The sequence below is a fragment of the Balaenoptera acutorostrata genome, chromosome 15, assembly GCF_949987535.1.
Source record: "Balaenoptera acutorostrata chromosome 15, mBalAcu1.1, whole genome shotgun sequence".
Taxonomy (NCBI): Eukaryota; Metazoa; Chordata; class Mammalia; order Artiodactyla; family Balaenopteridae; genus Balaenoptera; species Balaenoptera acutorostrata.
The window spans coordinates 8,805,835-8,819,010 of record NC_080078.1 but is presented as its reverse complement, the minus strand read 5'-3'; the positions used below and the strand labels follow the sequence as shown (position 1 = coordinate 8,819,010).

Genomic DNA, 13,176 nt, shown 5'->3' with positions numbered 1-13,176 from the left:
GGCCACTCACCGAATAGCTGTGACATGAATGAGTGACCCGCCCCTAGAGCTGAGGGGCCATCTCCCAGTCCTGTGGCCCTTACTCACCAGCCACACCTGCTTGGGCAGGGAGCACAGGGAGGGCCTCTAGTTTGTTCCAGCCATGACCTGATTACCTTTGCCACCGCCCCACGCTTGTGTTCACGGGCTGGAGGTCTGGAGAAGGGTCCCCCCGGGAAAGGGAGGGGTTGACAGGAGAGCCCCCTCCCCAGGGTACTCTGGGGACACATCCCCTGTTGTCAGGAGTACAGCCTGGCTTCAGGGCAGGGACTGGGGTGGGGAAGGGGCACAGCCAGATCCCTTGGACACAGTGGAGATGGGTTTTCTTTGCCAGCTTCATAAAATATCTTGACAAAACCATTGTTGTTACACACTTAATTTTACAAAGACCCAGACTTAGTTTCACAAGCTAAGTGCCTGGTTTCATGTGTGTTTGTCAGTTCCATCACGTTTCTGACAGTTACAAAGAACTCTTTCCTCCAGGAAACTCCGGACGCACGTCCCTCCCCACCCCCTCTCCCCACACCGAGCTTTTTCTCTGGGCGGGCTCACCCTGTGTTAGTGGTCCCCACCTTCACGGGGAGGCTGTTCGCCATCATGCATCCCACTCCACCCTGACCCTCTTAATCCCAGGTCCCTGGACCTCGCCGTACCCTTGCCTTCAGCCCATGCCGTCCCCTGCTTGGACTCCCCCTTCCTTAGACTCATCCTTCAAAGGACCAGTGTAAACACCCTTGCCTTTGTGAAGCCTTCCCTGACCATCGCAGGCAAAGGTAGACCCTCCATGGTCTCTTTTTTGCTCCCGTAGCATTGGGGGGGGCGCGGTGAGGGGTAATCAGGATCTGTCTTTATAACAAGCTTGTCACTGAAAGAATGAACAATTCCACCACCTTATGAGCTAGGGAGTATTGTCTCCATTTTACAGATGAGAAAACTCAGGCTCGGGGAGGTTTGGTGACATTCCCTGATCACCCAGGGAGAACTGGTATAACCAGAATTCAAGCTCAAATCTTCTGATTCCAAACTGGTGCTGCTTGTTCCTGAGCCAGCGGGAGCAGCAGAAGGACCTTAGTGGCAAGAAGGTGGTTAAATTGTGTATGACCACAGGTCAAGGGTTTACTTGAAGTTGTAGGAACCTGTACCTTTGAGGGTGCAGAGGCCCCGAGTCCTGACAACATCACCGGGTAGGTGGGTCTCTGGCAGGCAGGGGTGGGGAAAGGAGCCCCCAGGGGAGTGAGTGCTGCCCCTGGGGGAGAGAGGCTTCTGGGCCCCAGGAGCAAAGGGGGCCCCTGGGTTGGTGCCATGGGGGCTGGAGGCTGAGACACTGAAAGTGAGTTGGGAGGGGTTTGCTGAGGCCCGTGGGGATGGAGGAAGGTGGCCCAGGTCATCCTTGCCCTGGGCTCCGGCCTCTGCCCTCTCCTCCCTCCACAATCAACAACCGTGCTTACCCTTGGGTCTCAGTCCCCAGCTATGTGATGACATCCCCCAGTCAGACCCAGACCTCAGCCTTCTGGACATCTTCACGTGGATGTCCAAGGACTCCTCATCCCCACGATGTCCAAAACAGGACAGTCACCACTGACAAATAATCATCACCACTTATGAGACGTTCATTGTGTGCCAGGCACTGTGCTAGCATTTCACATGCATTAGTCCTTTACCACGACCCTACGAGGAGGGTGCTGTTATTAGTTCCAATTCACAGGCAAGGAAACTGAGGCACATAGTTTAAGCCACATGATCAAGGTCGCTCAGCTCATGAGTTCCCAAAGAGCACGGCCCTGTCTCCCCGCCTCAAACCATGTTCCCCGCGGCACGACCCAGTCTCCTTCTCAGACACATATGTGGTCCACTGTTCCCTCTCCCCAGACCTGGTCCAGCCCCTACCACCCTTAGCATCCTACCCCTCTGAGTCCCGGGGTGTAATGATCTCATTAGCGGAGAGGCCTCTGTGCCTGTCAGCAGGCTGGACCCTTCAGTACAGATGGGCTATTTCCCCTTCAATTAATCTCCACCATCAGGACTGGACTTGCAGGTACCGGCAGCCAGACTGCGTTCCATCCTGTCCTCAGCCAGGCCTGCTCAGGGGACCCAGGCTTGGGACTGAGGGAAGGAGGCAAGCCCAGGGACTCAGCAGTGAGGCTTGGAAGTCAGGGCTATGGCCCTTTAACCACTTCCTGGCTGTCAGAAGGGGAGATGCGCGCCCCCCCACCCCCGTCAGACAGCATTAAATTCATGACTTGATCTGCACATGTGTTTGACTGGCCCAGCATCTGGGCCTGCCCTTGGGACCTGACCCAGTGCTGGGGACAGCCTCAGGCTGAGCTCTGGGGGGAACTGGTGTGGCCCTGGCCACTGGCTACAGCAGCAGGAAGGAGGTGGGCTGAAGGCTTGGCGGTATACATACATAGTCAGTATTACCTAGATTCCCAGAGCAGGAGAAGACCTGTGGGGTCTTTGAGTCCAGTCCCTCATTGTCCAGTGGGGAAACCAGGGTCCAGAGACGGGAAGAGACTCGCTCAGGGTCTCACAGCCAATCAGGGGTCAAGAAAAGACTTCCTATGTGCCACCCTGCCTCCAAAGAGACACAGCATCAATGTCCCCAAGGACCTTAACAAGTCAGGGTCAGGGTCAGTGTTATGGCTCTAGACCTCATAGCTGCCTGACTGACCCCCAAAAGCCCCTCACCCTTAACACAGCCCAGTTTGCCCTCCATATTCCCCATCACAGTAAATGGCTGCACCATCCCCCTGGCCACGCAAGCCAGAGACCCAGTGTTACCCAAGGTGCCTCCCTCCACCCCACACCCAGTCCGCCAACAGTCCTGCCCAGTCTGTCCATCTATTTCTTGACTCCTGGCCAGGCCCCAGCTGCTCTGGTGTCCCTGTCTCCAGCCCCTCTCACCCCTTCTGGGAAGCCTGCCCTGACCAACCAGGCGGAGATGCAGACACTCCTCAAATTCTCTTTTATCACACTACACCGCGATAACTACTGGTTTCCCAAACCAGCCTGTGAGCTGCCAGAGGGTCAGGATGGGGTCTTGCTTGTCTCCAAATCTCCAGCATTTGTTGCTGGGGGAGGGGGCGAGTAGACGCTGGGCGAGTGTTTGTTGTGTTTGTTGAGTGAATATAATAGTTTATCTCCTATTTGAGTAGTTCCTGTAATGGGGAACTCACTCATCGTGGGATGAACTGCTTAGCTTTTTAAAAGTTTTGATTGTTAGGGAGAAAAATCCTACCTTGGACTTAGCTGAAGTCCACTCAAGATGACTTCTCCGCAGGAGTCCTGGCTTTGTCTTCTGGAACCACCCAGACTGGCTAGGGGCTTGCTCCCCTCAGTGTGGTTCAAGGTCCAGCACAGGTGAAACTTGTTAGAAATGCAAATTCTCAGAGCCCACCCCAGATCTACCGAATCAGAAATTTCAGGAGTCGACCATAGCCATCTATGGTTTAACAAGCCCTCCAGGTGACTCTGCTGCCGAATAAGATTTGAGAACTGCTGCTGTAGAACCGGCTCCCAATTGCTCGTCCACAGATGGTCTATATCAGAATCACCTGGGGAACACTGACAATTTCACCCCCACAGATTTTGATTCAGTAGGTCTAGGTAGCAATCACATATAAAATACAAGACACCCAGTTTAATTTGAATTTCAGATAAACAATGAATAATTTTCTTTTAGTATAAGGATGTCCCAAATATGAAATTCATGAAATTCAAATTAATTTAACTGTGCATCCTGTATTTTTATTTGCCAAATCTGGCGACCCAACCTACTTCTTTTTTAATAACTTTATTTATTTATTTTTGGCTGCTTTGGGTCTTTGTTGCTGTGCGCGGGCTTTCTCTAGTTGCGGCGAGCGGGGGCTACTCTTTCATTGTGGTGCGCAGGCTTCTCATTGCGGTGGCTTCTCTTGTTGCGGAGCACGGGCTGTAGGCACGCGGGCTTCAGTAGTTGTGGCACACGGGCTCAGTAGTTGTGGCTCATGGGATTAGTTGCTCTGCAGCATGTGGGATCTTCCCGGACCAGGGCTTGAACCTGCGTCCCCTGCATTGGCAGGCAGATTCTTAACCACTGCACCACCAGGGAAGCCCAGCCCAACCTACTTCTAACAAGTTTCCCAACAGATTCGGCCAGGTTTGGCCTAAATCCTCTACAATCCTTCAAGTATCTGAAGACTGGGATTCTGACCGCTTCTATATTCTTATCACCTCACCATTCTAGACATATTTTTGTTGATGTTGCCTAAGATACCATGTACTTTTGGCAGTCACATTATGATACTGACTCAAATTGAGCCTGTGACCGCTGAAAACCCCTAAATCCTTCCTAAATATGCTGCTTCTAAAGTATGTCTACCTCATTCCAATTTTAGAAAGTTAATTTGGGATCCAGCTTCAGGATGTGGCATTTCTCACTATGCTGTTTCACCTTCTTAGACTCCTTCCATCTTTTCAGTCTGTTGAGTCCTTTCACATTCTGACTCTGAATTTATGAGCCTTCTCAAGTGGTGTCCTCAGTGAATCTGATCATCAGGTTATCAGAGTTCCATCCAGTCAATGGTGGACATATCGGATCAGATGTGGGTGAGGACAGAGCCCTGTGGTCTTCCACTAGATACCCCCATCTAATGTGACATCGACCCATTAATCAGCTCCCTTTGAGCATAGGTTAATCTATCCACCAAATAAAACAGTACAGAATGTTAGTTCCCACCAGCGCAATGTCTCTTTCTTCTTATGAAATCTCACAAGGATTCCGTAATAGATAATATCAGATACCCCACAGAGAGACTCGGTGCCTGCAGTAACTAACTCCCTGGTCTGCTGGTCCAGCAACCCTGACTTGGAAAGAAGTGGGCTCAGTGTGCAATGACTTGTTCTTAGGGTCCTGGGCTTTCCTCTAGGGGTTCAGGGGTCATTCTTTCAATAGCGTGCCTCTGATTCCTGCCTGGCGCCCTCCATCACCAGGTGAAGTTGCTAGAATCCACCATCAGTCCTAGTGAGAATCCAGACAGCATCTGCCCTCTGTCTTCACATTCCTCTCCTTTCCTTCAGTCACTCCTGAAAGATTGCCTTCAGCAGCCTAGCCATTTAACCCAGGCATTCTCCCAGTGTCAGGGATAGGATTTCTCAGGGTCTGGAGATCTGAGTGCCTTCAGAACTGCTCCCACCAGCTTCCCCTCCCCTGCCAAGGAGCTCAGGCCAAGTTCTAGGCTGGGGAGCCTCAGAGGGAAAGCACGCAGAGCAGCATTACTCAGAACCTGGCTCCACGGGCTCTCGCTGGGACCCAAGCACTTTGTACCCACACCCTCAGTGCACCTCCTGAGTTGCCAGGTGCTGGGTAGGCTCTGGGGAGCCAGAATGAAGGGATGGTCCCCTCCACTCAAAGGGCTAGAACAGGGGTCAGATGCAAACAATAAATTGAGCCTCAGTATCTAAAGAGGTGAGGACAAAAGCTGTGGGGGCACAAGGAGGGAATGACTCATCCTTCCTCAAAAGCAGGGAAGGCTTCCCAGAGGAGGTGACATTTGAGCTGGGCCCAGAAGGATGTGCCGGAGTTCCCCAGGTGGAGAGAAGAGGAAATGGAATTCCAGCACAGGGGAACCGCATGGGCAAAGGCACAAAGGAGTGAGAGCACATGTTTGGGGACAGATGACCCAGGCTGAGGGGCTGGATATTGGCTACAGGATGAGGTGTGGCACAGGATGAAGTTGCAAGATAGCATAAGGCAAAATACAAAGGGGTCTTGCAGGCTGTATCAAGAACTGCCCAGCATTCCTCTGTCCCACCTCCCTTTTTGCCTCCTCCTTGTTCCACCCCAGGGCGCTGGGCTCCACATGTTTCAGGCACTTTGGTGGCCCTAGGAGTTGAGGCTAAACTGCCCTCAGCCCTCAGGGGGAGCCAGACCTGTGTGCCCACAGTGACACAGTGAGTGGCTAGAGCTCCAGGAGGGTCGCACCAGCCAGAGAGGGGAGGGGTGGGCTTCCAGAAAGTGGGGAGGCCTGTGAGCAGTGACTTTGAGGTCATGCAGGAGTCAAGTGCAGAGCACCCCAGGGAAAGGGAGCAGCAGGGGGAAAGGCCTGGATGCAAGAGGGATGGAGAATCTGTGTGGGTGCAGCAGGGGGACGGCTAGTCCAGGAGACAGGCCGTGTCACGACTTGAAGCCAGAGTGACAGGAAGCCACTAGAGGCTGTTAATCAGGGCATGATTTGCTGATTTGCTCCTGGACCAATCTCCCAGGTTGCTGATGGAAGATGAACAGAAAGAGGTCGGGGATGGGGGGACAGACAGGATGCTGAGGCCAGAGTGGACCAGAGGGAGAGGCTTGAACTGAGGCGGTAATGAGAGAGGAGGAGATGGATAAATGTGAGCAAAGTTGAGAAGAGGGAATGAGGGACCAAACTTGATGTTGGTGAGCTGTGGTGGGCCAGGACAATGGGGTTCTCCAAGCTTCATGCGTGTCCCTGGCTGGAGGCCGTAAGCTATGCACCGGAGCCAAGGCAGGTAGCAAGCAGGGATCCCAGAGCTTTGTGTGGCGCTTGGTGAGTGGGTGATGCCTGTGGGGTACCCTAGGAGAAGGCCTGGTGGAGCTGGGGTGCAGGGCTGGGCTAGGGACAGACGGGAAGCAGGGTTAGAAGAACAGCTTTGTTCTGTAAATCCCCAAGAGCCCTCCTCTTCTGAAGAATCTGGATGATGCTCCCAGGCACAGGTTGGGAACAAAGGCTCAGAGAGGAGCAGTGACATCGTCAGGGTCACAAAGCAAGGAGTAGAGAAGTCTGACCTAGAACTCAAACATGTAGGGGGATGGACGTATGAAAGGAGCTTGTGTTCCCATTACCACTGTCACCTCCTGTCAGTGTCCCCTTCACAGCCTTTTTCCTCTCACAGCCCCCCTCTCTTCTCGGCCTTTCAGACTCCATGGCTCTGAACACCCCTCACCCCCCATCACTTTGAGGCCAGTGAGGGGAGTATGTGTTTGGGCGGGGTGGCGGGGGGGGGGGGGTTGTACCGAAGGAGGGCCCCATCTGGGATGTCCAGACATGCCCAGTTCCTTCTCTTCTCACCTCCCTCCACCCCTTCCCTCCCTCCCATCCCACTCCCTGGGAAGGAGGCCTCCCTGTTGCTTAGCAACTAGCAGAGCCTTGGAGAAAGGAAATGGAAATAGCTCAGGAGGTGCCTCCCCTCTGCTAAGATAAGTCCTTGGTGTGTGTGTGTGTGCACACACGTGTGTACATGAGCAGGGTGCATGCAGGCACATGCTCTACTTTGGGTCTAGCGTGAAGGCACAGCTTCTCACCTCCCAAGCCATGCTGACTCCTACCCCATCCCAAGCCGGCAGGAGGATGTGGCTGTCTGGAGAGTTAATGTCAGTGCCACTTTTGGTCACATCCTCAGAAGCAGTGTTCCCAGAACAAAGGAGGGGACAGTCCTGTGGGCTTCAATCAGGCGCCTACCTGGAATGGACTTTGGGAAAGTTAGCCAAATCCAAGTAGGAACTGAAAACTGCATCTGAGGTGGGAATGGAGTTGAGCCTGGAGAAGGTTGCATCTTCCCGTCTCGGCAGGGCTGACCCAGAGCAGCCTGGGAGGGGGGAGCACACGTGGTCTGTGACTCCAGGGGCCAGAGCCAGGAGAACGGGTACTGGGGAGTGAGAGGGGGTGTTAAACTGAGCCTGAAGGAAAAACAAGAATAAAACCAACAAATTTTCCCAGAGACCGACTTGGTTGCCTGGGGAGCTGCCAGCAGGCGTGCAGACAGGGGCCAGGCAGGCAGGCCCAGGCATTGGTACAAGGCAGAGAGGGTTGTCCTGAGTGGTTACTAGGTCCCTGGAGATGAGAAGGTTCCTTAGGGGCCATCTAGTCCGGCCTGAATCCACCCACCTTACAGATGGGGAAAGCCCAGTGTCCGATTCCCCCCTCATGCCCCGGGGTGTGACCCAAAGGTGCAAACCTGCCACCAGCCCGGCTCTGCAGCATGAGGGGAAGCGGATTAGAGCCGTGAGCGGTCCTTTAAATCTCCAGGATTAACCCGCGCCGAGAGGAGCTTAGCAGGTGGCCGAGAAGTGACCATCCCGCCGGGTGTCTGTGTCTACCCCGCAGGGCCGAGGCCAGCAGCTCCGGGAGCAGCCACCATGTCCTCCACAGTGAACAACGGGGCGGCCAGCATGCCGTCCCCGCCCGACGCGGCGAACGGCTTTCCGCAGCCGGGCGCTTCGTCGGGGGCCTGGCCGCGGGCGGAGGAGGAGCTGCGCGCCACGGAGCCCGGCCTAGTGAGGCGCGCGCACCGCGAGATCCTGGACCACGAGCGCAAGCGGCGCGTGGAGCTCAAGTGCATGGAGCTGCAGGAGATGATGGAGGAGCAGGGGTGAGTCGGCAGGGGGCGGGGCCGGGGCGGGGCACTGGGGGCGTGGAGGGAACCAAGGGCGGCGCCGGGGTGGAGCCAGCGTTGGGACCCGGGAGCCTGTAAGGTCAGAATCTGAACCATTGCAAGCCCAGCCGAACTTTCATTCATTTATTAGTTTATTCTACCAATAAGCCGTCTGGAACTCCTGCTCTATGTCAAGCTCTGACCTGGGCTCAGATTCGCAGAAGCCAAGGAGTCCATGAGGCAGTCCATGCCTTCCAGAAATATCCAGCCCAGTGCAGGAGAGAGGGCTGTAAACATCAATGATAAATCAAGGCCTCAGTTTCCCCTTCTATAAAATGGGTGGATCGAGCTGTCTGGTCTCTGCCAAGCAGATGCTGCAGCCAGGCAAGAAAGTACAGTGGGCCCCTACTATGTGTGAGGGCTGCCTGTGGTTTCAGCAAAGGATTCCCACCCAACAGCCACAGCCGGAAGCTTAGGTTTCACCTTATCTAGTTCAGAACCAGTCGCAGGGGCACACAAGTGTGCCAGGCACTGTGCTGGGCAACGCTGGACCCCAGAGCCGAATCGGATCACTTCCTCAAAGACCGCCCTCCCAACCTCTATTCCTTCCCCATCTCAGAAGGGAAACAAACATGTTAACAACCAACTCCACCATAAGACAGATTAGAATCATGGTTATAGGACAGGACAGGAGAGGGTCAAGTGCTTCAGGAGCTCAGAGGTGAGATTATGAGAGAAGACATTTGAATGGGCCTTGAAGGACGTGTAGGAGTTTGTCAGACTGAGAAGGAGAGGTTGTGCATTAATCAGTAAGGATTTAGGGACCTCCCCCTGAAAATCCAGTGGAGACAGGACAGCCCTCACACGTGGAGCTGGAGGCAAAGAAACAGAGAACAAAGCCATTCCCATCTGCGCAGCTCCAAGGAAAGCTGGTACTCCCAAGCCTCCCTTTTGCATCTGCCCTGAGTACTTTGAAACTACTGGGCCGGCTGTTGAGGGAGTCCAAGTGGGGAGCAGGGCCTGCCCATCAGGCTTGCACTGTCAGTGAGCTGAGAAATCAGAAATGCCCAGTGCGTTAGGGCCTGGAGCCACATGGGGACAGACAGCCTGTGTACAGCAGTCCTTCCAAACCATATCCTTGTCTGTTCATCCAGGCCTTCTGGGCTCCCTAAGAGGCAGCCAAGACAAGGCTCACTCTCCCGTTGGAGCCCAGAAGACACTGAGGCTCAGACGGAGATAGTCACCACCACCCAAGGCCCTCAGGAAGGCAGGGCCAAGGCTGCCAGGCAGGGCCGCTTGTAGGAAAAGAAAGGGGCACGGGAACTTGGTGTTCACCTCCAGGTGGGGACCAGGTGGGGGTGGGGAGGGTCCCTGCAGAGAGGGACGGATGGGTGGAAGGCTGCTGAAGACAGACAGAAAGGAGGCTTCCAGCTGGCAATGAAAACAGGTTTGATGAGCTGTGGATGTGGCCAAAGAAATGAGCTCCCCAGGGGCAGGGTGGAGTAGCGGGTGGGGATGGAGTATCCTTCTGCAGAGAGAGTCCCAGACCTTAATTAAACCTGCAAATCCTGCTGAATTGGGAGACTCGAGGAGTGGAGGGAGTGTGGGCGTGGCTGGGGAACAGGGTGACTGGGACAGTAGAGAACCAGCCTTCTGTGCTTCATTCTAGGAAAACACCCCTTTCCCCTCCCAGAGCCCTGCTCCTTCCCCGGCACAGGGCCCCGCCCCCTCCCTCTCACGAAGCCCCGACCCTTCCCCTCACAGAGCCCCGCCCCCGTCCTAAGCCCCTTCCTCTTCACTGAACCTTCCCCTTCGGAAAGCCCTCCCCCTCACAGAGCCCCAACCTTTCGGGGGCCTTCCCTCCCCAACCGCCCCACCCCGCCGGTTGCATCTCCGCCTGCACTGGGAGGCTTATTATCCGACGAGGGCAGCCTCAGGTGGAGGGGGACGGCATTTGGCCGTGTCCTTGGTGTCCGTCCCCTGGCATCAAGGACTTACGCCTCTCTAGGAAGCACCCATCAGGCCTCCAGATGTTCCGTCAGGGGCCCTTCCTCCACCCAAGCTCTCACTCCAAGTGGTCCTTAGACTGGAGTCTCCCACAAAGCTAGCTCTCAAGTTACCATCCACCCCCCCCCCTCCCCATCTCTTAGCGGCTGCGCGGTCGGTAGAGGGCACAGCCACTCTGGAGCCCAGCAACCCGGGCTTCCAGCCCTGGCCTGTGACCTTGGGCAAGTCACAGCTACTGGCCCGTTAAATAGGGAGTTGTTCTGGGAATTCCTTGGCCGTCCAATGGTTAGGACTCCACGCTTTCACTGCTGAGGGCCCGGGTTTCCATCCCTGGTTGGGGAACTAAGATCCCGCAAGCCGGGGCAGGGTGGTGGTTGGGGGGGGGGGATAAATAAATAAATATAAATAAGAATAAAAAAAATTTTTAAAGGTGGGGGGGACTTGTTCCGAGTGTCCTGTGGACTGAGGGACATGCAGCGCTCCCGCACGCGGAGCCAATCCCCAGAAAGTGCTCCACAAACACTAGAGACCTTTGCTCTGTTATAAAATCCAGCCATTAATATCCATTCCTAGAAACGCTGGGTCATTCGCATTTATTTACCAGCTTCTCAGGCATTTGACAAATATTCCCACTAGTCACAGGAACACACATTCTTTGGCCCTGTTAAAAAGAAATCCCTTCCTTAATATTGATGGATGGCGGCTAATTCACTGGTGATTGACGCTGCCTTCGGAGTCATCTTCCTGGGCAGCCAACACGTGCAGCCGGCAACCACCTTGGGGGTGGGGACAGCGCCCCCAGCCTTTGTGACGTGATGCTCCAGCTCCGGACCCAAACATCCCCCCACATCCTACCCATGCCCCTTCCCATGAGGACCCTGGAGGTTGACAGAGCACGGCTCTGCCCCTAGCTGGGTCTGGAGCTTTGAATCCTCCCCTCTCCCTGTTCTGTTTCCTCATCTGTAAAATGGGAATAGTAAGGCCACCCACCCCCCTCAGAGCTGTGGTGAAGATCAAATTAATGACCGAGGAAGTAATTATCTAGGAAATGCCGGATCTGGGCAAAGACAGGCAGAATGAAACATTTTCAACGCTGGGACCCTCTTTTAAAATGCATTGTCGGGACTTCCCTGGTGGTGCAGTGGTTAAGCGTCCGCCTGCCAGTGCAGGGGACACAGGTTCGAGCCCTGGTCCGGGAAGATCCCACATGCCACGGAGCAACTAAGCCCGTGCGCCACAACTACTGCGCCTGCGCTCTACAGACCGCGAGCCACAACTACTGAAGCCCGCGTGCCTGGAGCCCGTGCTCTGCAACAAGAGAAGCCACCGCAATGAAAAGCCCGCGCACCGCAACGAAGAGTAGCCCCCGCTCGCACAACTGGAGAAAGCCCGCATGCAGCAGTGAAGACCCGACGCAGCCAAATTAAAAAAAAAAAAGAAATGCATTGTCCCCTCCCCCCACCCCAGCCCCAGAGGGCAACCCAGGAAGTCCCCAAGCAAAAATGACTTTGGCACATGCTTCCCGAAGAGTGAAGCGGCAATGAGGGAGCCAGGCCGGCTTGGGAAGCAGCGGAGCCAGTAGGCTGTGGCGCTGAGACAGGCAGCCTTGCCCTGCCTACCCGCTTCCCCTGTCCAAGCCCTTGACTTTTAGCCAGCCAGGCCTCCTACGTGGCCTTAAGTTGGCAGGTGCTGCCACATCTGCAGGGAGTGGATGATTTGGATACCAGCCTCCCTCTCCTCAGCCTTTGCCTCCTGGGAGAGCAGAGGGGAGAGGCCCAGGTGACTCCTGACCCGGGACCACGCTGACCTGGGAGGGGTCTAGGGTAGAAAAAGGCAGGGAGCCTGGGACGACTAGACCCTTTGTCCCCACAGCTCTGGGACAAATAATCCTCAATCAACTCCATTTATGGAGCACCTACTACGTACGTGCCAGGCACTGCGCAAAGTGCTTTATATGCATCATCTCCCTTAATCTTGTGATGACCCTGAAAGGCAGGTTACTATCCCGTTTCACAGATGTAGAGGCTCAGGCTAAGAGAAGTATGCGGAATTGTCCAAGGTCACAGAGCTAGAAAGTGGGGGTGCTGGGATTCGAAAACAGGACGGCCTGGCTCTTCTGCCTCTCCTCGTAATGCCTGTGGCCTCAGCTGAGAGGTGTGAGGGGAGAGGAGACTCCAGGTGGTGGTCACACTAGAGACCACTTCACCCGATAACCAGATGTCCTCCCTGGGTCCCAGCTTCCCCCAGCAAGAAACCCCGGCACATAGAGCGGTCCTCCTGAGTCAGGTCAGTCCAGCAACAGCGGCCCCCCAACAGCAGGTGCTGGCGTTAGTCACCTCGCCTTACACCTGCCGGCTCTGGGATGAGCCCTAAGTCCCTGCACACATCCTGCTCCAGGTCTTCATGAAATCCTGGGCTTCGCTCCCACCTCCCAGCCTTCACATGCTCTGTAGATCCCCAGGCATGCGGCTTGGACCCTGGCCTGAAGCCCCTCCCATACAGCTGGGGGTCTGGCCCAGCCTTGCTCTTGGTCCACCTCCTTGCCGACCCTGCCAGGTCCCAGGCCCCCTGCCGATGGCCCAGCCAGCTGGTGTCTCCCTCCCAGGGGTCTCTGAGTTGGGGGCTCGGCAGTGCTGAAGGGCCGGTACTGTTTTTCTCTGTGCTGGTGACAATGACAAGCTGTTCTCCTGAGGAGAAGGTGAGATGGAAGCAGTTCCTCTGAGCCTCCACTGCTCAGAAAAGGACCAAGGATGTGACTCA

The 13,176-nt window shown here is 55.3% G+C and overlaps 1 protein-coding gene and 1 long non-coding RNA gene across 2 annotated transcripts in view; one reads left to right on the top strand and one right to left on the bottom strand.

Annotated features, from left to right (window-relative positions):
- SRRM3 (serine/arginine repetitive matrix 3) overlaps positions 1-13,176 on the top strand; it is a 54,968-nt gene that overhangs the window by 12,796 nt on the left and 28,996 nt on the right. The window contains 1 exon segment of the mRNA XM_057529816.1: positions 8,142-8,406. Within this exon segment, the coding sequence (XP_057385799.1) occupies positions 8,174-8,406 (233 nt within the window). The 5' untranslated portion in view covers positions 8,142-8,173.
- On the bottom strand, positions 3,928-8,359 carry LOC130704936 (uncharacterized). Its single transcript, XR_009005488.1, has 3 exons — positions 7,993-8,359; positions 7,497-7,683; positions 3,928-4,087 (listed from the first exon to the last, which is right to left on the bottom strand). It is a non-coding gene; the product is annotated as an uncharacterized LOC130704936 (long non-coding RNA).